Consider the following 26,386-nt stretch of genomic DNA (forward strand, 5'->3'; position numbering starts at 1 on the left):
CTCAACGGTATCAACGCTATCCAGCATGTCATCTACATAGTGACGTTCTGTTATTGACTTAGCAGCTCGTGGGAACTCGTTGGCATAATCCATTGCATTTTTGTTACGAACATATTGCGCGATAGATGGGGAACAAGTTGCACCAAATGACATTACTTCTAGCACATATATATCTGGTTTTCGAGCCGAATCGCAATCGCGCCAAAGAAATCGCTGAGAGTGCTGGTCTTCTTCGTGTACTCTTATTCTGTGAAACATCTCACATATATCGCCGCAAATACCGATTTTTCCTATGCGAAAGTTGAAAAGTACGTGTATAAGTGGTCTCAGCAGATCCGGGCCTTTCTCAAGGCAGTTATTGAGGGACCTTCCTTGATATGTAGCTGCTGCATCCCACACCACTCGTGTTTTATTGGGCTTGTTTGGATTGCTAACTGAAAACATGGGTAGGTACCACTTACGTTGAAATTCTTGCTTGATCTCACCCTCACTGAGCTTCCGTATGTACTGTTTCTTTTCCATGCTACCTATTAACTCATTTACTCGGCCTCTTAAATCGCTATCTTTTCCCAACTTTTTCTCAAAACACACAAGTCTGCGCATTGCAAATTCAAAATTGCTTGGTAGTGATATATCGTCAGAGCGCCACAAGAGGCGGGTTGTAAAGTGATATCCTGTTCGAGTAACGTTCTTTTCCAAAATATCTAGCTGGCTCGGGACAGTACGTAAACTTGATATTGCAGCTTGCTCTAGATTTTCGAGTTTCATATTTTCTTTTACTAGTCTATCAAGGGCCATGTTATTGTCACACTCGCACATATGTAGTTGAAAATCATTGTTTACAGTACGCTCATTACCCTCCACGGTGCCATACACTGTCCAGCCCAGACGCGTTTTTGTAGCAGCTGGTTCGTGAATCTTTCCTTCCCTAAACTGCAATGGCATGGCCAAGTGCTTGTTATTTACACCGATAATTAGTTGTGGTACGGCATTTTGATAAGACCTAACGGGCAATCCCTTTAAATGTTTGTACTTGTTTGATAATTCTGACAAGACAAGCGTTTGTGCAGGCAGATCAAGTTTTTTTACTGTACGAACGTCGTTCATCGTGAATCTCTTGTTATTTCCTTTCGCTGATACCAGCAGATTTACCAGTTTCGAATCATTCTCAACTCGAGTGGACCCATCAGTCCAACGAAGGTGTAATGGTGCGTCCAATTGCAACATTTTTATTAGGTCGTGTTCGATTATGGTTGGTCCTGACCCATCATCGAATAATGCGTACACCTCAACGCCAGCATGCTGGCCGTGAATCGTGACTGGTACAATCCTGTACAGCACCTTTGATATAGTATGCATCTGCGTGGCAAGCAGACTTGCTCCCGCACCAGCTTTTTTGTTTACTGCCACCGGCTTGTGTAGGCTAGGGTGGTGTTTTGCGGTCCAGCCGTTTATACTACATTCGTTGCGCTCCTTGCAAAATTTCGGATTATGTTTTTTAAGGCAAGAGCGACACAATTCCATGCGATGAATTATGTTCCACTTGTCGTCATAGCTCATCCCTTGAAAATTCTCACATTGTGCTATAAAATGATTTTCGTCACATGCTGCACATTTACGTTCCTCGGTATTCTTAGTATATATATTTTCCTCTTCTTCGTGAAATCCCACCCGGTAAGTACGACGTACTTCTTGTTGACTAGAGATTGCTGGTTTCATCATGATAGAACTTGCTGCCTGCGCCAACTCGAACAACCAGTCACTAAAGTCTGACAAGTTTGCTCCGGTAACGTATTTTCAATGAAGTGCCCAGTCCAAGCTAAACCTAGCTTGCAATTTACCAATTAATTCTTGCAGAAGGATTGGATTGTTTAAATGTGTCATGAGGCCGGCAGCTCGCATTGATGAAACTAAGTTTCAGACCTCCATTGAATAAGAAACTAACGTATCTAATTTATTTGCATTAACACTTGGTGCTGAGCGAATTTTTTCAAGAAGGCTATTAATGATTAATTCGGGCCTACCAAAAACCAATCGCAATAACTTCTGGCACCAAATCAGGTAACAGCAGTTGACTGCTTACGTATTCAAGGGCTTTGCCTTTTAGTGCGCGCTGTAGTCTTAGCATATTTGCGTCATTAGTGAATCCACATATACGTGTCGAGCTATCATAATTGCTAATGAAAATTGGCCATTCCTCTGGCTTCCCGTTGAATGTTGGCAGCTCTTTTGGAATGGCATACCTTGCTTGTATCTGCTCAGCACGCAAGCAATACATACTATTCTGATTATGATCATAACAACGATTATAGGTACCATTCTGATCATTAGGTTGATTCTTATTATCATGTACTTGCCTGTGTTGCTCGCTTGTTCGATTTGTTGTACCTGCTGGTCCGACTGTCGGGTATACCACATTGTTACATGAAGGAAGACTAAACTTGTACAACTGACTTTGTACGACTTCTTTTGCACAACTGCTTGTATTGCATGCATTCATGTTAGGTGTACGAGAATTTACTACATCATTTACGTTTGCCACACGAGAAATTTCTGTGGCTTTGCATGCTATAATTTGTTGTTTAAGAATGTCGTACTTTCTTGCTACGTAACTTAGCTCTACTTGTCTTTCCTCCTCCAAACGCTGTATCTCCAAACTCACATGGTACTTACATTTGTCTGGTCGGTACTCCTATGCTCCGTGTTGTCTTTGAGCTGTGCTTGACTGGCAATTGTATTTGTTGCTTTTGTTACCGTATGAATGATGGTTTGGTTTTTTTTACAATCATTGCAGATCCAGTCGACCTTTTCGATTCCGTCTGAGACTCCAGCAGAATGGAAGTGAAACCACTTGTCACAGTCATCACATTGCACCATTTTCCCTTCATCAGGTTCATTGCACAGTCCACAGCTTACCTTATCTTCGTTACTTTCGGCCATTGTAAGGTGCTTTTCAAGGTTATACATTTTTTAAAGAATGTTGGTCCACCAACTTTTAATAGCGACTGTTACACCAGAAATAAGACGCAAATTTGTGCTCACAGAAGCTTTAAAAAACTGTTTAATAAAGTAAAATAGTTACAATATTTCCATAGTATAATACAACGTTTTCTTACTTTAGTTTTCCGTTAAAATGAATAATATTAGAAAAAAGAGAAATATTTGTGTTATTCAGTCGTTCTGGCGTTGATATACGTCTTTATTACAAAATGGTTCTTCTTCTCATTTTTGTGTTGCCACCCTTCTTGTTTTAAATGTAAGGTGGTGTTGCAACAAGTATTATAATAAAACACAAAAGTACATGTATATTTAGACATTGACTTACATCGTTGGATGTACCAGGTAGACTAATTTAATAGCCGTGTTTTTTAACACCCGTATATACGTTTACATTTACGGGTAAAAAAAACCGCCATCGACAGTTGCGCATAGCCATATAAAAGATTTTGCAGCACTGCCCCGCAAATGTCAAAATGCCACAAAAGCTTGGTAGAACTGTATACGTATACATATTTTTTTTTTGTTTATTTATGACAGTTCATTAATTATTCCGGAAAACATTAAAACCACTTCGTCATTGTAAACTTTACCAAGTAGCGCAACTAACAGCTGATTGCTCAAAATTTGCACACACACACAAACATCACTAATGGCCATATTACGGAAATCTTAGGGAAATTGAAGTTAAATTTTTAAACAGACATAAAATGTTATAATTTTGGAATATATAGCATCTAGGACACCTTAATTGCAGTAATTGAAAGAAAATGTTTGCTTATACTCAAGTATTTAATTATTTTTTCTAAATTTATCTTTAATATTGATGCAATGATTGATCCAATGCAACTCTGGTCTTCCTACTGTTCTTCATTCCACTCCATTCGAGTGCCTATTTTCACGGCCTGCGAGTGCCTTCCACTCTATTCGCAACATAACCTCGAATTAAGCTGCCAAACTATATAGTAAACAATGCACTTCGTTTTTTAACGTCGTCGCGTCAAGTTCGTTTCCCCACAGCTCAACCGCGTGTTATAAAAGGACGCTATTCATGCGGTTGAGAACAAAATGGCGGATAGTGAGGGAATCGACATGACAAAAAATTAATAAAACAGTTGAAAAACTTAAAATTTATCGTACTTGGAGTAAACCATTAAATCATTTAATCTGAACAATTTATCTAAGAGGAAATACCTGGCGTATGGAGACAAGTTCTCTGGCCAACAAATCCCAAACTCAAAAAAAAAAAAAAAAAAAAAAAACATTAAAACGCAGAAAAAATATAATTGCTGAGATGTTAATAAAATTCTTACAAGCTCTCGCTTAACCTGGTGTGTAAAAAGGAAAAATTCTTGTGCTTTGTTTAGGCATTTCTAAATGACAGAACACCTTTCTGCGTTGGCGGCTTTCGCCCAAAATAATATTAAGTTATATAGAATCAACGGGATGGCCTAGAAGGTTTCATGTGGTCATACTAAATCTCTCCCGAGATGGTCGGGCTAGTACTTTAATGGTGCTTGTTCCCGGAACGTACCCGATCTGCATCCGGCAAAGGACAACAAAGTCCATAACGGGGAGTGTCATCGGTACAAGAACAACATTTGTTATTTTCTGCTTTTAATTCATACGTATGTGAATTTTTAAATAATAAAAAAAAAGTGTTATATTAATTTAATAGATAACATCTCTGCCGGGGTGCGATTCAGCTCTGAATATGCCAAAATAAGAGGAAACCTACAATTAAGTGCAGATTCACGTTTCATTTGCCAAGGATTTATCTGTAAACAAGGTACTTTCTACAACCAACATTCTTTGGAATACGGTACCAAACTGGTTAGATGTATTTCCCCAAAAAAGGGTGGAACTACGCATCTTGGTTTGCCAGTATTTGCTTCGGTAATTTATATTTGTATTGATTAAAAATTGAATTGTAGATAATGTAATGTGAATTAAAATTGAATAGGTAGCCGAAGAAAAAAAGGCAACTGATCCGCATGCAACTGTTATTTATGTGCCGCCACCGGGAGCTTCTGCTGCTATCCTAGAAGCATTGGAAGCAGAAATTTCTTTGATTGTTTGCCTCACCAAAGGTGTGCCCTAACATGATATGGTTCGCGTTAAACACGCTGTCCTAAGGCAAAATAAATCGCGTCTAGTCAGACCCGATTGTCCAGGAATCATCACACCAGAAAGGGTAAGTAAATTGCCTACTATTTTAAATATATAAACAACATGTATGAATTTGTTAGTGATAATTTGTCATGCTTTGGATTATAATAAACTGAAGAAAGCAAATACCAAAGAGTTCGAAGTTCATGTAAATACCAATTGATTTCTTTAATTAGCGTTGGAGAGTAAAATACATATGTATGTATACATAGAAAGGGTGGAATTAATTAATTATGATCAGTAGATTTACAAGATTTTTGTCATTTTCCCTGCGCCGCCATTGTCATTACATTGCGCTAAGAGAGGACATCATCACCTTATTACCCACAGCCAGTTAAAATTTTAGTAAATTTTGCTTTTTTCATTACTGGTTCACAACGTGGAAAGTTATATATCGAGCATTCCATGGAGAATGGTAAATTTTAGCAGACTTTCGCATTGCGGTCATTATTAATATTCAAACCCTGGAAGGTTTAATGTAGTCATATCAAAGTTCCCGAGATGATCGGGCTAGTACCTCAGTGGCGCTTGTTACCGGAACGTAGATAGATAGATAATTTATTGAGGATTGCACAGTGACTTGCACATCTCCTTCACAGCACCTCATCCTAGTCGACTTCCTTGATGAACCCTAGCAGTGTTCTTGGCTTGAGGGATTAAATGTGGAAATGCTCTGGCCATGGTGAGCCCATGAACTTACCCCTACGTCTTGAGATTGCGTCGCATTCTGGGAGCATATGGCCGTTTGCTGATCGATCACAAAATCGGCATGTGTTATTCGATAGTATGCCCAGGTTCTGCATACGGCTGTTCAGTCTATAATGCCCTGTTAGAACACCTCTTGGGATTCTTAGGTTATGCGACAGGTCTATTATTGCCCTGTAGCGACTTGTGCTATAACCTCCAAACAGTATCTTAGATTTTCTGAAACCTGGCGTATTGCTCCAGTGTTCTCTCTTCTCCCTCCCTTCTACTAATAAATGCCCCTGTAAGCCAACTGGCAGGAACGGCTCGGGATCGATGGTTGATGCAGTTGCTGCCTCTGTTGTTGTTATTATAGCAGTGCTTCGCCCCATCCAATAGATGTGACCGATCACAAATTGTCATCAATATCCTCTAACGGAAGTCCAAGGAAACTTGCTGTTTCAACAGGGGTGGACCATAATGCAAGGGGTGTTAGAGGCGTTGGTTCCACATTACAATTAAAGAGATGGTTGGTGTCATGTGGGGAAACATTGCAAGCGGGGCATACATTTTGTATGTCGGGGTTGATTCTGGATAGGTGAGAGTTTAGCCTGTTACAGTATCCAGAACGAAGTTCAGCCGGAGTGACTCGCGTTTCCCTGGGGAGTATGCGTTCCTCTACCGCAAGTTTTGGGTACTGTTCTTTGAGTACTGGATTCACCGGGCAATTCCTGGCATAAAGGTCCGACGCCTGTTTGTGGAGTTCACCAAGGACCTGCTTGTGTTTTTTTGTTTCATACGGCTGAATTCTCAGGTGCCGTATTTCCTCAAAGTGCTTACGGAGATTACTCCTTAAGTCCCTAGGCGGTGTTGGCTAATTAATCAGATGTCTGTTGGGATGCCCAGGTTTCGCGAGGCGAAAAACTGGAGATATCAGGGAGGTAGCCGTTTATTGTGTTGCAAAGCTCATCGATCTGTGGCCATTATTGTGCAGTCATCGGCGTAGGAAACGATAGTAACTCCTTCTGGTGGCGAAGGTAGCTTAGATATGTAGAAATTAAACAAAAGTAGGGATAGGACACCACCCTGAGGCACCCCTGTTTAATTCTTCTTGGTTTAGATGTTTCATTTTTAAATTGTACCGATGCCTGCCGACCACCCAGATAATTTACGGTCCACCTTTTAAGTCATAGGGGAAGACTCTTCCAGGTCTTGCAGTAACGTGCCATGATTGACCGTATCAAAAGCTTTTGATAGGTTTAGCGCAACGAGTACTGTTCTACGGTGGGGGTTTTGATTCAAATCGCACTTTATCTAGGTGCCGATGACATTTAGCGCGGTGGTGGTGCTATGGAGTTTTATGAAGCCATGCTGATGACAGGCTAGCTGCAAATTTGCTTTGAAGTAGGGGAGCAAAATGGCTTCAAGCGTCTTGGCTACTGGCGATAGGAGAGCTATCGGGCGATTTGACTCTCCTATGTTAGCTGGTTTCCCAGGATTTAGTAGCGGGACCACCTTGGCCATTTTCCATTTTTCGGGTATGACAAAGATGGAAACAGACAGGCTGAAGACATGTGCTAAATATTTGAAACCCTCTTTCCCTAGGCTTTTAAGCTCCGGCATGGCTATGCCGTCCTTGCCGACCGCTTTGGATGGTTTAGCCGGCCGATGGCATCCTCAACCTCTTCGGCGGTGATGGTAATTGGTGACGCGCTAAAATTATGTTTATGTGCGTGTCTGTTGGCCCTCCGTCTATCTTTTTCGACCGTGGAATGCATTATATATTGTCGGCAGAAAGCGCTCGCGCATTTTTTCGCATCCGACAGCACTTTATCGCCAAAGGCGATGGAGACTTTGTCATTGTGCCTAGACGGATTCGATAGGGACTTAAGGTGAACCAAAGTTTACCTACACCGGCAGAGATGTTACAACCGCTTAGGTGCTCCTCCCATTTCGCCCGCTTGTGTTCATCCACAAACGATCCCTTATTTGCGGCCTCCGCCGGGAAGTGGGGCCGAATTTCGGGAATTCTACCGGCGGGAATGAAACGAGCCGAGGCGGATTCAATGACCTTGCGGAAAGCACGCTCCCCTTGGCGGGCAGCAAAGCGGTTGTCTGTAAAGGATTTCTATTCGTCCTACTTTCCTTTGTTAAAGTTAATGAAAGTGCATTTTTCTGTGACGATGAAGTCGGCAGAACGCTCGAGCGAAATAAGTATAGGCAGGTGGTTGGATGCCAATGTTACCATCGGCTGCCTGTTTAGGAGTTCTGCGCTCACGATTGAAATATCCGGCGAACTGTGACAGCTTCCTACCATACGTGTGGGGCGTCTCCTATCTTCTATTTGATCCGCCAAGATCTCACCCCTATTGTCCGCCTAGTTGCTGCCTCTCTTTCCGGGTTGTCCGCCTGCTGTTGTTGTTATAGCTGTGCTTCGCCCCATCCAATAGGTGCGGCCGATCACAAATTTTCATCAATGTCCAAGGAAACTTTCTGTTTCAACAGGGCTGGACTATAATGAGAGGGGTGTTAGAGGCGTTGGTTCCACAATACATTTGAAGATATGGTCGGTGTCATGTGGGGACACGTTACAAGCAGGACATATGTTTTGTATGTCGGGGTTGATTCTGGATGGCTAAGAGTTTAACCTGTTACAGTACCCAGATCGAAGCTAAGCTAGAGTGACGCGCGTTTCCTCTGCTAGTTTTTTGAGTACATGATTCAATGGACAATTCCGTCATAGGGGTCCGACGCCTGTTTGTGGATTTCACTGAGGACCTGCTTGTGTTTTTAGCTTCCTACGGCTGCGTTCTCAGATACCGTATTTCTTCATAATGCTTACGGAGATGCCTCCTTAAGCCCCTTTGGCGGTGTAGGCTCATCAATCAGATGTCTGTTGGGATTCCCAGGTTTCTGGGTTTGCTTGGTTAGCATTTCATTTCTCTCTCTAATGGGGAGTATTCTCGCCTCATTATGTAGATGGTGTTCTGGGGACATAAGAAGACTGCCCGTTGCGGTTCAGAGCAGTATTTTGGCAGGCCTGTAGCTTCTTCCAGTGAGTAGGTTTTAGGTTTGGCGACCATATAAGGGACGCGTAGCATGCAATCGGCTGGCCAATTGCTTTGTATGTGGTAATGAGCGTTTATTTGTATTTTCCCCAAGTACTACCAGCAAAGGATTTGACGTTTTATTACGGCCCTGCTCACCAAAATGTAGATCCTGATCGAAACTAGAAAGATCGAGGAGATAGCTATTTACCTCAGAAACTAATTCATCCATTGAAGTACCAGGTCCCATTGCCATAATCGTGCAGTCGCCGGCATAGGAACTGATTGTAACTCCTTCTGGTGGGAAGGGAACCTTGATATGTAGAAATGAGATTAGGCGGGGATTGGACACCATCCTGTGGGACCCCCCAGCGGGACCCCAGGGGGGTCAGCATATACCCGCGGTAGGTATGCCTGTCGTAAGAGGCGACTAAAATACCAGATTCAAGGGGCTGTACAGCGCAACCCTTCAAGTTGCCAGAGCAATATATAGCTTCTCCAAACCCAATTGTCAACCTCACCTATCCGGCGAATCCTGTTTCACTAACAGAAGAGGCTCTGGCGACCCCAAGCTCCTCATGGAACTTAGGGATGGGGAGGGAGGGATGGCCTGATGGTTTAACGTGGCCACATAAATCGTTCCCGAGATGATCGGGCTAGCACCTTAATGGTGCTGTGTTACCGGAACGTACCGAATCTGTATCCGGCAATGGACCATCACATCGATAACACTCCACATAGCCTTCGGGGAGCAACCTTATATCTAAAACAACAACAACCCTCTTTTTAATTTTCCTTAGCTTTGAGATTTCGTTCCTAAATTGAACCGACGCTTGCTAACCATTCAGATAATTAGCAGTCCATCAGTTTAGAAAGGGGGACATGTGTGAGCCTAATATATATGTATGTCTTGGAGTAGCGTGCTGTGTTTGACTGTGTCTAAAGCTTTTGACAAGCAAAGTGCCGCGAGCACCGTCCTGTGATGGTGATATAGTCTATGCCCCATACCAACCGATGGTTCAGATACGAATCTTTTCGTCATTTCTGCCCCATTTTAAAAGCTACAAGTTTAAAATTTCATGAAATACTTACTTATACGTCATATGTTCTTCAGATAAGTGATTCATAGCTATGTCATGCAGACCACAAGAAACGTGAAGCTTTGTATTCTCACACAAATTACCTACTTTTTAATTTAATTTTTATCTAAAAATTCGCTTCCTTAGTTCAGCTACGTTCATGAAAGGTATGTCCCGTCCTTCCTTGTTTTAATTGATGTTGAAAACGACAAAGTTAATAGTGCCCTAAAGTCAAAACTACCACTCATTACCATATTGTTATTTTAATAAGTTTTTTTTCTATTACAGCATCACCGTAACAATAGTTATAATTCAATACGTGTATCCCCTATCAGTACGTTGAAGCGACAAAGATATGATGAAAGCAATAAATATACCTTGTAGGGAGTCTCGAAGGAAAGTTCATCCGGGAATCGAATATAAGCTAATCGGTAAGGACACAATGATTCCACTGCCTGGAGTTTTAGAGAACAAAAGTCCCAACATGAGACTTCCTTACTACACTAAAAACCTTTGAATGCCATAAATAATATAATTTGCTGGCTTAATGTATGATTGAAAATCAGAATTAAAATTGTATTTATTATATATAATAATCTCGTGTCATGGTTTTACTGGAACAACTCCTTCAGAAATTACTGAGCCGAATTTTGTATGTATATATGGTAGGTATGCGAGAACGTAGCTAAATATATATCATACTTTTGGGTAACCAGGGCCTGGAGATATCTACCTAAATATGGACCCCGGAGACCATACAACGAGGGTTTATATACCCTGGCTCTGTTGTGGAGATAGAAAGCTATATATATACCAGAGGTACCTCCAAGGATTTTTGTTTGAACGATATGGGTTTCAAACGAAAGATATGAATAAATGATGGTTTTTATTTCAATATCTTATTCTGCTCCCGAGGTATTGGCCTAAACTGGGGTAGAGATAAAAGGTAGAGGTAGATGGTAAGGGCAACAGTAGTAATAGAGGCAAAGTTAGAAAGGAAAAGAAAGAGGGTAAGAAAAGACATTAGTGTGATGGAGGGATACGGAAAATAGTAACGTCCGGGTAGGATATTCGCTACTACGGATTCAAAAGAAGGCCTGGCGAATTTCCGATGCGGTCGCCATCTAGAAACAAAAGCTGTAATATTGAACAAAGACATCTACCCTATCCACAATTGAACTTCTTGATTCGAAAATACCATTCCTAATGTAGTCACTTTTAGCTAATGGATCTTGGTATTAAGGCCCGAAAATGACCTATCGCAAAATAGAATGGTTTCCCAATGGCCCCACAACGCTGAATACTATAACAGAAGTAAAATTAAACTTGTATACTTTATTTAATTAACTGTTTTGTATGCTGTCTTAAAACAGGTACTGTGTTACACGATTGATAAAAATTAAAATTAATTCATAAAATTCATTTAAATTTGCTGACTTCATGTATATACATTTATTTATTACTAAATCGACTGCTTAGTGAAATACCTCGGCTTCCAGTTCGAAATCGCCCTATTTCAGAAGCATGGCATTTTCCAAACAAACTCTGAAACAGTTTTCGAACTAGCAGCCGAGGTATTCCATTCAGTAGTCTATATATAGTCTTGTTTTTTGTAACAAGATTAAATTATCAAATTCAAAATGTATTTGTCTAATTATCACAAAATTAAATTCCTCAATTCAATCATTTTAAATTTACATACATATTTACACACATTCATAACATAATTCAGTTTATAAATTCGCTTACTTGCCTAAAATACTAACGATTATTTTTATTTTTTTTTTAAATACTTAATTTACTCTTAGCCCTGCGAAATGAATACACTATCACTAAGTTTTTAAATTCATTGCTCATCACATTTTAAATTCATTGTTGTTTTTTTTTTTTATTTTAAAATTCTAAAATACTAACGATTATTTTTTTTTAAATACTTAATTTAGCCTTAGACCTGAATTTCGAAATAAATAGACTATCACTAAGTTTTTAAATTCATTGCTTATCACATTTTAAATTCATTGTTTTTTTTTTACTTTTTTAATTTTAAAATTCATTTGCATCTTAATAAAAATTGAGCAATTGCTTCAGCTTAAGACTTCCGACCTTCTACTTGAATTTTTGCTTAAGACAATTTATGTGAAGTTTCAGAAATTTTAAGAAGAAGCACTTATTTTTTCGATCGTGATATTCACACTTTTGTGTACTCAGTGCATCTGTTGTATAAACTTGGGAGAGCGTGAGCATAATGTGTTGTGAAGTACCTGAAAAATGCTATTTATCACGATTTAGCAACAATTGAAGATTATTGTAGAAATATTGAAGTGTAAGTGTAACATACGTACAAGTTGTTTACTAATATATTTAAGCAAATGAATTTGATTCAATGTATTTCAGCATTTTTCAGGTACTTCACAACACATTATGCTCACGCTCTCCCGAGTTTATACAACAGATGCACTGAGTACACAAAAGTGTGAATTCCTTGGCTTAAGGAGCATTTAATTTCTCCGAAATCATATTTTTGATATCGTAAAATTTTCTTTTTAACTCTAAAATTTTTTTTCATAATAGTTCTCCTTTGCCCTCTTTCTTTTTCGGCGATTGCTTGTTCCAATAATCAAAGGTACTCGGTTGGAGGCTACATAGCACAATGACTCTGGGTTGGCAAATGAGTTTCCACTGGACGCTGGCATATCTCCTAAAGGATCGTGATTACAAGTGGACAAACACCTTGATGTGCAAGCTATATTGCGCTGAGACTCTGTGTTCGATGATGAGTCTTCACTGGACAACAACAGGGTATCACTAAGTAAACATGACTCTATCAATAAATATAAACAAATATTGTATTTAAGAGAAACTAATAGATAACCAATTAGTGAAATATTTACCAACAGCAGCCAACGAACAGCGCTCAGATAATGGCCTTTGAATTCTTGAGCCTAAATTCAGGCTGTGAGAATTTGAGATTATTGGCTCACGACCAAAAATCTCATTCATTTCTTCCATAAATGGAGCTTTGCAATATTACGCACCGGTCTGCCTGTTGTTGTCCTTGGCGCTTTTATACGCTATCAAAACTGTGCGCATCTTCGCCTCCAACGCCTTTATTGTTACAGTGGTATCCTACAAAATCAATATAAAACATAATCAACCTTTTGAATACAAAATTTTGTAAAAGAAACATACCAAAAAGCCTCGTCCAAACATATTTTCCAACACGTTCACGTAAGCATATTTCTTTTTCCTGCTATGCTTAAACTCGTCCTTTGGGGCACTGTAGCACTGCAACAAAAGAAGCGTCTCCTCCCTCATCCAACGTTTCCTTGATTCTTTTCTGAAAAAATTGAGTAAATATGCATTATTTAAAATTCTTTATAATATTTACACAAAAGTACTTACATTTCTCATGCTGACATTTTGTTATTTAATTAGGGATGGTAAAACAGACTAAAAAAGTTGATAAAAACTACTTATTGAAATTTGGAAGTACTGATTTTATATTCTACTATTTCACAAGCGACAAAAAACTTGTCTCTTAGCAGTCTTAAGCGCAAACGGATATACGCGTGTTAAAAAACATGGCTATTATTTGATTTAGTGACAAAAGAAGAAAATAAAAAAGGTGAACAAATAAGGAACCGTAATTATAAACAAATTTTACTAACAATAATGTAGTATAAAAAGTTAAGATGTGAGCGACACCCATAGCATAAGTATGTATTTTATTCCCAACCAGGTAAATGTTGTTGTATAACACTCTCATAATCGATTGTATGTGTGCGTGAGCGCATTGGTCTGTGTCTGACTTAAAATTCATTCGTTTATCGTTGGGTGTGCGGATTATATGTAGAATCTCCAAAATATAGCGTTTCGTATAATGTTTTTCTTGTTGTAGAATTTCAACTTCATCGAAATCCGGAGTATCCCGTTTCTTTGCAATGCTGAGTGAGGGCCGTTTTGTTATCATTAGTGTGGTCCCTGTTCAAACTTTGGTATAGGAGCGGTCCATTGAGTTATCGAGCTCTGGCTCACGATCAAATCTCATTGGAACGATCTAGGTCCACTTCGTGAGAGCAGGCAGCACTAATATAAAACATCTGTTTAGTTGATGGTGGTAGGCCACTTCTCTTTTCCCTGGTAGTGAAATTTATTCTATTAAAGGGCTCCGGCGATTAACAACGAGATTAACTAATTTTTGTATGTGTACGTGTCGGGTATTTGACGCTTGCCTCGCGACTATCAAATAAAAAGCCATCAATCAACATTTGCATTGAGAAACCGTAGCGTTCGGACGTGAATATGTCGTCATCGGATGATGATTTTTTTGTTTACTTGCAACTACAGCAGTTTTATTAAATAAAAAGAAATGGAAAAAGAGTGATAAAAAGAAGTTGTGGATGAAAACATTGTACGCAAAAAGTAATACATTGATCATTTTCAATAAATTTTAATATGAATTGCTGTTCTTCCGCGCATTTGTTCATTTTGAATGTTGATACAAACTAAATACAACACTGCTGTTTTGTCAATCACACCCCGCGACTATCAAATAAGCAAGCGTCAAATGAAAAACTCAAAAATTTTTGATTTTCATCAACGTGTAGCCGGCAACAAATACGTGTATCACGAAGCCGCCCGACTGCACTAACACACACAAAATTCAGTCAATCTCGTTGTTAATCGCCGGAGCCCTTACCGTTTAAATAGTTTCACACCATGGTGCAATTACAAGGTGACTGACGTTGGCAGCTTCTCTTTCTAATCCGCCATCTTGAACTCTCACTCTGAAACTCAATTTGCCTCTTTGCGAAACTACTTTTTCATTCAGTGGAAAAATTGTAGTAAAAACCGTTCAAATCAATTTTCCTGGAAAAGTATGCAAAGACATCACTTTTTTCTCCAAATCTATTTTGAGTTGACTTTTCTATAACTCAAATGCGTAAAATTTTTTATATAAAACATTTCATATTAAACGAAATTGTTTGAGGTTTAATATTTCCGTCGAAAATAGTGGCAAGATGTTTTTTAATAATAATTCTAATATATGTTTTAACTATTTTATATTTCTGCTTAACTGCTGTTTCAGGATGCACGTTTCGCAGCTCAATAGCAAGGACTGACTTTGGCTATGACTAGATAGTGACCCGTTTTGATATTGATTCTCGAATCCTGCGCTTATCAAAAAGAATTAAAGCATGTGCTTTCCGCGTGGCGCGACATGGTCGATCTGGCTGCGTTGTTTTATATGTCTGATGTTTGGCGGCGCAGATGAACACAACATTGAAGAACAATGTACACATTTCACCTCATTATAGCGAAACATTCAAATAGAGCTATGAATCACACTATCTGCACCAGAACAATTTCTTTCATGCAGACTGCAATAAACATCGCATGATGCTGCTTCCATCGCATCCTTTATTAATTCTTTAATTCAGTATAAATGTGTTTTTATGTAACAGTTGCCTATGCAGCTCAAAACTCGCTCTGCCTGAAAAAGTGTTAAAGTTCGTACAGGTCATCACTATACCTCTTTCGATGTTGTTGTAGCGATAACGACACTCCCCGAAGACCTTGGGGAGTGTTATCGAGTTGGTGGTCCTTTGCCGGATGCAGATCCGGTACCACCTCGGGAACGATTTGTTATGACCTGTATGGGACCTTCCATTCCGCCCTCCCACCTCCTAGATCTATGAGGAGTTCGGGGTCGCCAGATCCTCGTCTTTTAATGAAATAGGATTGGCAACGTATAGGTGAGGTTGACAATTGGGTTTGGAGAAGCTATATATTACGCTGGCAACCCCTTGAAAGGGTGGCGCTACACAACCCCTTGAACCTATTTGGTATTTTAGCCGCCTCATACGAAAGGCATACGTACCGCGGGTATATTCTAACCCCCTAACCCGCTGGATTATCCTTCGATACTAGCCGTCGGCATCACGTGCCCGACCATAAATCTTCCGGAAAACTTCTCTCAACACTCCAAGAGCCATCTTCTCTCGACACCGTCAATGATTCCCGAGCCATAGAGCACGACAGGCATGATGAGTGACTTGTAGAGAGTGATTTTTGTTCGTCGGGATGGGACTTTACTTTTCAGTTGCCTACTCAGTTCAAAGAAGCACTTGTTTGCCTAAGGCATTTTCCCATTGATTTCTAATCTGACATTGTTTTTTCTGTTAAAGCTGGTTTCAATATAGGCGAAATCCTTTACAGTGTCAAATTATACCCGTCAACAGTGACGTGGCTGTCAAGGTGCAATGATTCCCGAGCCATAGAGCACGACAGGCATGATGAGTGACTTGTACAGAGTGATTTTTGTTCGTCGGGATGAGACTTTACTTTTCAGTTGCCTACTCAGTTCAAAGAAGCACTTGTTTGCCTAAGGCATTTTCCCATTGATTTCTAATCTGACATTGTTTTTTCTGTTAATGCTGGTTTCAAAATAGACGAAATCCTTTACAGTGTCGAAATTATACCCGTCAACAGTGACGTGGCTGTCAAGGTGAAGATGGGCCGATTCTTTCTTGGGTGACAGCAAGTACTTCATTGTCTTCATTTACCGCGAGAACGAATCCGTTAAGTAAAAAAAGAAAAAAATTGTTCCTTAAGTATATTGAGCTGGCTTCCACAATTTCGTTATGGTAAACAAGCCTATATATGGCGGCAGTCGCAGTGACCTATATTCACTTTTTATTTTTATAAACAAACTAGCAGACCCGGCAGACGTTGTTCTGCCCTAAATTTGGTCTATCTGCATACATTTTAATAAGCTTTTTCCATCTAATTCTGCCCTCGGCCCTCTACACTTTTCCCTAATCTTTGTATTAGCTCCCCCCTCCGTATTTTTCGCATCATCTATCTCCATCTGCGTCTCATTCTATCTCTTTCTCAGTTTCCTCCTCTCTTTTCTCCTCTCTCAAGTTTTTCTCATTCTTCTTCATATCTTATTGCCAGCCCCAGAGGATGTATTTTGTTCCTGTCCCATTCCGAGTCTCAGTCCCACTCCGAGTCTCAGTCCCAGTCCGTCTCTGGTCTACTTCCCGGAAAAAAAGCATCATAAATACTAATATAGGCAAATTTATATACCAAATTTCAGGCAAATCGAATAGGACGTATATAAATAAGTATGTGGTAATATTAATTCATGTCTTTGTACGGCGCGACACGACCCAGTTGACCAACTAGCCAAAAATGCCGCGAATATTTTGTCGGAACGTGTCGCTACATGTCGCGTCGTATTATGTGCATGCACCTTTACTCTTTCCGTGTTTTTGCTTTTAAATATGGCGAAATATTTTATGTATACACATATGTAGAAATATTTACTCAAAAGTGGCAAGCTGTCAAAAAAACCTACTACAAGAAACAAAGCAAGCAGAACGACTATACTGATCAGAAATTGAACCAGACAAATATCATGTTAAATCTTTATCCGTATCTGGTTCATGTACCATTGGAACACGAGTATTTAGTTTGACTAGTGATTATGGATGAAAAAATATCATATTGCTTATTTTTTCATCACGGTTGGAATATGCTTCACACTTTATATTCCACAATGCTGGTAAGCATTCGTAGGTTTCCCTAAACCGCAACGTAAAATCTTTTTCTTCCGCGAAGTTCCTCATTGCACATTCTCACAAAACTAACACATTAAAGCTTGAAACACAATGCCCTGACGCCGCGAAATAAACGCGACGAACATCGCCTAGTCAAAAATAGAATTCCCATAATTACATGAAGGTGAACACAATAAGCGCTAAGAGCGATATTTACGCGACGTCATTTTGCGACGATAGATTTATTTCTATCGTCGCCGCCGGACGATAACGACAAACATCCCAAGGGTTGTTGCTGTTCAATTTTTTAAGTATAAAAAAAGAAAACATAATATCCAAAAACAATTTTTTTTTCTTTACATATAATTTTTAGTTTAATTTCTTAACATTTTTGTTTTGTTTTGTTAATTTCTTAACATTTTGGGCGTGTTTTAGCTGTCAAGTGCTAAAGCAGAGAATCAAAAAAGTTTTAACAGTTTTCATCTTTATTTCTAAATAATGGCCACTCTGAATAAACAGCGTCAATTTCGCCCGGCATTGAGTTAGGTAGACGAAATGTCTAGGCGTAATTTGAAATATGTCATCGCCCGACGCGGCGTATATCGTCTTCGCTCGGCATTGTGTTTCAAGCATAATGCTTGTCAACCACGTCGGCCACGATCAAATAGACCGTAATTATGCAGTTTAGGGGCTCCACTAAAATTGGGCCTTTTTTTTAGTGAGGTATCAAAAGACGCGTATTCACGTATAGATCAAGAATCCGAAAGCGGAAGTTAACTTTTTTTACCCGTTTAAAAGTTATGCGCGAAAAACTGGTTCGTCTTGTACATATTGTTCCGCACATTTACAATCTTTTAAGCGCACAAATCACATCCTGTTTTGTTTTTCGATAGATTAATACAATTTGATATTCACGAATTAGTTAAAAAATTTTGTCTAATTTCTTTAATTAATATGCAATTAGGTAATAAAAATACAGAAGATACACTCTAATCACTTGATTCGTTGTTGAAGAAAAACACCTGATGGTGAAGAGTGCTGCCAGATGAGCAATAATAGAAATTAACTGAACAAGTTGCTTCTCTCAAGGGGAAAATTTTAGAATAGCACCATCCGAGTTCGGGGTAAAACTTGGTATCAAATGAAAGACGGAGTTGTCCCGATCACAAATGTATATATTTTAAAGTGCCCAAACTTATAATTTAAAAGTTATTTGTTGTTAAAGTTTGCAAATTTAGCAAATTTCTATAGCACTTTAAATTACAATTTACATATCTTTCAAAACCTTAATCCACATACATATCTATATAAATTGGCAACGATAAACTTAAATTGCATTTTTGTATATTTCACATTTCATTTTTGCATTGTTTTTACTAATTATAAATGTTTTTATTAAATCAATCGCGCTTTTGTAGCAACATGCACATTTATATATATATATATATTTTTTTTTTTATTGATGACATTACAAAGCTGTGCTGCCACATAAACAAAAAAAAAACAAATATAAATATTACCTTACCACCTTTCAGTTAATAAAGAAAAAGGAAAATATATATTTTTACTACTCATTTTGAAAAGTTGAAACACCTTCCGCGTAGGCGGCCTTCGGCCGCGCTTATAAAAAATAACCCTGGGCTACGCCATGCCAAGTCCGGGTGTGGTATAACCGCGGCTACCGCCACGGTGATGTCCTTCTACATAGTACAACCTTCTGCGCAAAAGGGTGTACTACTCAGAAGGATATCACCCTGGCGGTAGCTACGGTTATACCACACACCCGGACTTGGCATGGCGTAGCCCAGGGTTATTTTTTATAAGTGCGGCCGAAAGCCGCCTATGCAGAAAGGTGTTCTACGCAGAATCACTGTGCATGGCGCAGCCGGCGTTGGATCGACTAAGGGTGTTCTACGCAGAATTACTGTGCATGTTTAATTAAGCCTTTTTTGAAAAAAATAAAATTAAAGTATTTTGTCAATAACACATTTTTTCGACTTATTATTCGATTTATGACAAGTTAGCAATCATTTTCCCATAAAAACATAATTTTATTATAGAAATTTCTTCTAAATATAGATGTTTTATATATCAAACAAAACCTTGTTTTATTACCTGCTGAGCTGGCAACACTGTTCACCTTCATATATTTTCATTTTGACAGAAATTTTCTGCAATAGCCGTGTTTTTTAACACGCGTATATCCGTTTACGCTTAAACTTTATATTGACTGCTAAGAGACAAACTATAAATGCACCTCTGAAATTGCTGCGCATAAATTTTGTCCTACTAAATTTCAATACGCATTATACTCAGATGTAACTGAAATATGTGTCTTTGTTTCACCCTGTACACTAATTCTATGTATTATATGTGTGTCCACAATTCATCGCAACTGATTCAGCTATATGTTATACCCTATGGCCATCAGAGCGTTGCGTCTCCGCTTTTCGGTACACCCTGTTGCTGTAGCTAGTTGTTTTACCACAGCCGCTAGATGGGTCTCCTAAGCATTATCTAAGCGAAGATAGGCGTTTTTTAACACGCGCAAACGAAACGTATACGCGCGTGTTAAAAAACACGGCTAATATTTGTGTTGATATTTTATAAGTAGAATAGTGAAATTTAACATTATTTTTTCGTTAATTCCTGCAAGTTAGATTATGTTAATATACCAAGTATAAAAAGTAAAGTGATGTGTGCGCTTAAAAGATTGCAAACATGCGGGAACAATATGTATCACACAAACCTGTTTTTCGGTGATAACTTTTGAACAGGTGAAACAAGTTAACTTCCGCTTTCGGATTCTTAATCTAGGCGTACCTCATACCTCACTCGAAAATCTTGGCCCAACTTTAGGGTGGGGCCCCTAAACTGCACTATTAGCAAATAGACCAGCTGTCAAGTAAAAAAATCTAAAAATTTTAATTTTTATCAACGCGAAGCCGACAACAAATACGTGTGAACACGACATGGCCCGATAGCACACAACTACCCGTTGCTATGGTAACTATCAAGCAAATTTGTGCGTTGCCCGGCAGCTTTACTGTTTCGAAAAGAGCTGGTAGCCACATTTTGTATCGATATATTTGGCGCTTCCTTGATTCCTTTGTGGCAATTTTTGCGAGTCGGCCAAGAAGTCTGGTGGAAATGTGAAAAGATTAGGCAATGAACTTGCAAACGACGAACTGTTGTCGCATTTGTTTAAAAAGTGAATTGTTAATGTCGATTTACCTTTACACTCCAACATTTCCAATGCGGCCAATAGAAATCATTGAAAAGTTAAACATATTTAAGGTTAGTAAACCAGACTCATTATCAAACTCGTAATTTTGTTAATATTAACTAAATTTTCTTTAGTACGATGAAAATTTGCCAACTCTTTTGTGTCAGTCATGTCTTTATCGGTTATTAGATGCATATAATTTACAACAATTAGCCGAGGCATCTGAACAACGCTTACGTGAATATATTGGAAATGGTTGCGGGGGTATTTCTAGCAGTGGCGTTGGTTTATGTGATTTGAGCAATATTTCAATGTGAGATTAAATTGACTACCTATCATATTTTATTATTGATAAATTCAATTTAATTTCAACAGTGATCAAGATTCTTCAAGCTTTTCCTCAACTGCAGCCATTTGTGATACAGGAAGAGGAGGAGAACGAGTCAAGGAAGCAGGTGTTACGGCAACAATTTATGAAAATATATGCGATATATTTGAGCGCAATAATCTAGAAACAAGTAATCTTACCTTTGTGGAGAAAGGGTGTATGGGGGTGACTACGGCAGATGATATGTTAAATGATATTGAGATTGATGTTAGCAGTTTAACACGATCGGAAGCTAATGAGGATACATTAAATGAAGTTCGCGCTAATAAACATACAAATTTTGATTTTAATCGAATAGATAATATGGAAGAAGCTGTTGCTATGACTGCAACAGATAAGGATAGCAATTTGGTAAATTCAATATTTATATTTCTACTATTTACAGCGTTGCCGTGGAGGACTATTATTTGATTCTTTGACGTGTAAGTTTATATCTACATTTGTTCATATAAACACTTAGGTTCAGGTTTTCAGTGTGAGTTTAAGTTAACTAGAGTTTTACCCTGACAAACTGATGTTTATTTATTTATTTATTCTTTATAAATAAATTTATTAAGTATATTTTGGGGCTGGGCAACTAAGGCCATATTGCTCCGGGGAAAAGTTTTATTAAAATAACATCTAAGATCCTTTATGGTACAACCAAAATGAATAACGCTTATAATAATAAAGCAGGTTAAGTCATCTAGGTCAGATTTAATGTTAAAAAAATTGAAAGGAAACCTGTCTTCAAAACTAATGCTTGGTTTTCTTTTGGGTCAAAATGAAAATTTTTATATCAAATTTGCAATGCCAATGGGCAATCATCTTTTTCACTTAAGGTCAATTTAATTATCCTTTGTAGTCGGCAAAAGCATTTGACGTATCACAAGACGTTTTCATGATATGGCCAAGTCTGGATAAATTTTACCTATTGAAAAGAAAGCCTAACACGTATAATAAGTGTATAAGTAAATAAATTTATTATTACATTTTAAGGCCAATATATTGAACGAAAATTTTAGATAAGATACATATCTATATTTACGTTATCTGAAATACGCATATAAAATATTTTTATACTCAGCTGAGCAGAGCTCACAGAGTATATTAATTTTGTTTGCATAACGGTACCCCGTAGCGGTATAAACTAATCGAGATAAATATAGACTTCTGTATATCTGTGGCAATTTGAAAAAAAAAAACAACATATTTCGAGTTAGGATAATGGCGATACATAGACTTATATCTGAAAAGCTAGCCGCAATTCACCATTGTAACTTCCTATATTTTGTAGCAGCCATTGGCGCTAGGGCTATAAGTAACACAGGGAGATCTGTAACGGATTTCTGTTATGAAGCCAGAATATCACTTTTATCCTGATTCAGGTTGTTTTTTTCAAATTGCCACAGATATCAAAATGATCTGTGAATAAATTTTGAGGTATCTTAATGAAATTTGGTATGTAATTTCCTGTGCACTCATCTCAGATCGCTATTTAAAATGAACGAAATCGGATTATAATCACGCCCAATTTTTCGATATCGAAAATTTCGAAAACCAAAGTGCGATAATTCCTTACCAAAGACGTATAAAGCGATGAAACTTGGAAGGTGGGTTTACCTTATGACACAGAATAGAAAATTAATAAAATTTTGGACAATGGCGCGGTACCGCCAACTTTTGAAAGAAGGTAATTTAAAAGTTTTGCAAGCTGTAATTTGGCAGTTGAGCCTTCCTTACTTGTTTTATTTGCTTTTATTTAGACTACTTCGAATAAGTACTAGAATGTACGAATAGCATTGACAACATTTTAAATCGTTAATTCGAAATTACCCTAAAGAAAACAAGCTTATTATATACGTAACTTTGTGCTGTTTATACATAAAAAGGTAATAGAAGAAATTGCTGTTTAAGAAATGCGATCTTAATACTACATATTAAGGTTTAATCCGAATAGGTAACATCTGACAAAGTTGAATGCTACATCAATTTTATGTGTAAATTGTATCAATGATCGTATGTGTGTAAAAGTACACTTTTCTGAATTTTGCCCGCATATAATTAGGACTCTGATTTTTCTTTATTGTCTTCAAAAATTTATTCGTACCCAGTTGAAATAAATTGTATGCATACAGGATGTGTGTATGTATACTAAATGAAAAAGTACGTAATATTCATCGGCCGCCATGGTGTGGTGGTAGCGTGCTCCGCCTATGACACCGAAGATCGTGGGTTCCACTCCGGGTTAAAGCAACATCGAAATTTAGAAATTTTTTTTTTTTTAATTAGAAACAAGTTTTTTAAGTGAGATCGCCCCTCTGCAGTGATTTTCAAACACTCCGAGTGTATTTCTGCCATGAAAACCTTCTCATTGAAACTTCATCTGCCTTGCAGATGCCGTTCGGGGTCGGCATAAAACATGCAAGTCCCGTCCCACCAGTTTGTGGGAAAAATTAAATCTCTTCGGAGGTTATCGCGCCGGTATACATTTATTTATAACAAAAGTATGAAAAAGTATAAACAATTCAATGCTACCCGAGTGGAAAAAAAGTTTAATGCATGCATGAAATATGCATGTTGCATTAATATCCTATGTTTGTAAAATTACACTTTTCTGAATTTTGTCTGCCCGTATATAATTTAGGCATATATGTAATAATAATGCTGATAGAAAATTTCCCTACATATCAGTACAATTTGATTACTCTTTTTGACTAAATAATGAGTTATCATACGATTGAACAAAAGAAAAAATCACATATGAATACTTTTGATGATAAAAAACTGAATATCATTTTTCGATCACTTTTTGGGATCATTTTTGAAGTCCTTTGATGATTAAATTTTAATATTTCATAAAAATAAACAAAAAGAATAATCAAATATGAATACTTTTGATGATCAAATACTGAATACTGTTTTTCAATCACATTTTGGAATCATATTTGAATCAAATGTGTTGACTTTAGGTGGTCAAAAATTTATAATCATTTTTCAATCAGCTTCCTGAATCTTTTCCGACTATCTTTGTTGACTGAACAATACATTTTATACTTGTTGAAATTTTACTTTTCATTGAAAATCTTATTTTTTTCACGTGCATACATTTTTCCAATCATGAAGTTAGAAAAAATATATAAATTATTTTTTTTTATTTATACAAAAGATATTGTAAACGGCGTTGGTAACCGAAGATGTCCCCAATCATTTCTCCACCTTCGGCTGCCCAGAAAATACATAATGGTTGGACAATACAAAGGTTGTGAGCTAATTGAACCCCAGGTAAGTGAAACTCTCTTCACATACCTGAATACGGCTTCATCATCACGTACCTTATCGTTTTTAAGATATTGACGATCATAACTTATGTTGGATGTTGTAGTCGCAGGTGTATATCGGTCAAGTTTGTTTGCGAGTGACCTGTGGTTCAAATAGCTGACGTCCGCATGCTTCCTTCCCCTGATAAAATAAGATTATTATGTAATATCTTATTTTGAATAAGATATTAAGAATAAATGCATCATAATCGCATTCAAAAATTATTCAAAAATCTCAACCGTAACGATTGAAATATGTTCACGAATATGATCAGAAAATGATTGTGAAAAGCAGTCAAATATTAATCCAAAACAATTAAAGTTCAATTTTGCAATGATATCAAATATGAATAAAAAGCGTTTCGAAACATGAATCAAAAATGATTATTCAAGAATAATCACATTTATGGTACATTTTTCTCCCAACGATACATTAATTTTCGAATAGAAAATACTTTTAAATTTGAACGTTTTTAATCATCCTGGGGTATGATATTTGAATATTTTATGATAAAAAATTTCAAAAAATGCTGGCTGGGTGCTCGCAATGTGTTTTGAATTCGAAATAAAAACAAGACAACCTATAACATTTTTGTGATTGTAGCAGCATAGTGTGACGAGAAAAAAATTTATATTTAGATTCTCCGGGAGCATGCATACTCTATTACTCCCTTTGTACTACTTCTGTATGCATTTGGCTGTATTTTTGCCGAATACATTCAACGGTACCAGGCAAAAACATCATTGATCAATAGGAATTTCTAATACATTGAAATGATGGGAGATGGCGCAACTTGAAGCCATTATTTTGGATTATATGGACCATTTATTCACTCACTCTTACCGATTTGGTCGAACCCCATCACCTTAAATATTTTCTTCATGACAGTTCAATGACGGTACATCATCCTGGACCAAACGGTCGGTGGCCGTAATTAATCATCGATATATACCAAGCCCATTACTCCAAGTTGCGAAATTTCTAAACAGTTTTCATATCCTGGAGTTCTTTTCGGAAAAAAAATTGTCCAAGTACATACTATAGTGTTAACTACTTTGTACTCTTTACTTCAATTTTTAAAATAATTTTTAATTGAGTTTTCATGTTAACGTAAAATTTTTGAATAACTTCAAAAAAAGAAAATTCTAATTAGTATTAAAATATCTAAACTCAAAACTAAACAAAAATAAATGTTTATACTTAGAATCAAAATAAAAGATTTCTAAAATATCAACCTGAATGTTGATATACATACATACATATGTACATGTCGTACATACAAATAAATTTTTGAAGACAAAAAATTTAAGTATGTGAAGCGTGATTTTGATGTGCAACTCAGATGGTTGTGTGTTTTTATACAAATTTATATATGTAAGCATGGATGGGTTCTTATTATTGTGTTCGCTGCTTTATGATGCAGCAAAATTAATGATGAACTGGCTGCATTAAGAAACATGTGGATTATGTACATTGAGAATGACGTCCATATTTATGTATATACATAAATTGTTACATAAAGTTGAAGTTGTGTAAATATAATTTTAATACAATTTTTTTCATAATACACCAAGCGTACACATTTATCAAAATGTTTTGGAGCAGCCTGATATCTTCCTTTGAATATTTAAAAATTAGATTTTTGGGGTTTTTCTTATTAATTACAATTTGAGGCGGAAAGATTTCGACTTTGGATTGAAGACTTCAAAGCTGTGCCTTATTCTTTGGTCAAGTTTCTAAGCAGCGAAAAATGTACGTGAATGAACCTCAGAAGAACAAGAAAAAATAACAAGATCGTCATCAACAGGGCCACGTTAATCAAAAGCAATTGGTTTTTTTTTTGTTAAACGGGAATAATCGTAGATAGTTGGGGGAAGTACTTATGAAGTTAATAGTGCTCTTTTGAATTCTGTTTTGTTTAATCAGGCTTG

At 37.5% G+C, this 26,386-nt stretch overlaps 1 protein-coding gene and 2 long non-coding RNA genes across 4 annotated transcripts in view; 2 read left to right on the forward strand and 1 right to left on the reverse strand.

The window, feature by feature from the left end:
- The first annotated feature begins 3,977 nt into the window (after window positions 1-3,977).
- On the forward strand, window positions 3,978-10,572 carry LOC137242786 (uncharacterized). 2 transcript variants are annotated; one of them, XR_010950363.1, is made up of 4 exons: window positions 3,978-4,583; window positions 4,657-4,893; window positions 4,961-5,191; window positions 10,265-10,572. It is a non-coding gene; the product is annotated as an uncharacterized lncRNA (long non-coding RNA). The 2 variants fall into 2 exon arrangements; XR_010950362.1 differs by having other exon boundaries at window positions 4,676-4,893.
- A 733-nt stretch (window positions 10,573-11,305) lies between these two features.
- Window positions 11,306-14,231, reverse strand: LOC137242787 (uncharacterized). The gene is made up of 4 exons (XR_010950364.1): window positions 13,379-14,231; window positions 13,166-13,313; window positions 12,868-13,102; window positions 11,306-12,797 (listed from the first exon to the last, which is right to left on the reverse strand). It is a non-coding gene; the product is annotated as an uncharacterized lncRNA (long non-coding RNA).
- A 6,376-nt stretch (window positions 14,232-20,607) lies between these two features.
- Window positions 20,608-26,386, forward strand: part of LOC137240989 (zinc finger protein 430-like) — a 94,261-nt gene continuing 88,482 nt past the window's right edge. The window contains exons 1-3 of the mRNA XM_067768091.1: window positions 20,608-20,838; window positions 20,902-21,080; window positions 21,143-21,506. Coding sequence (XP_067624192.1) covers window positions 20,710-20,838; window positions 20,902-21,080; window positions 21,143-21,506 — 672 coding nt within the window. The 5' untranslated portion in view covers window positions 20,608-20,709. The remainder of the gene's footprint in view (window positions 20,839-20,901; window positions 21,081-21,142; window positions 21,507-26,386) is intronic.

Source organism: Eurosta solidaginis, chromosome 2 (genome assembly GCF_040869045.1).
Source record: "Eurosta solidaginis isolate ZX-2024a chromosome 2, ASM4086904v1, whole genome shotgun sequence".
NCBI lineage: Eukaryota > Metazoa > Arthropoda > Insecta > Diptera > Tephritidae > Eurosta > Eurosta solidaginis.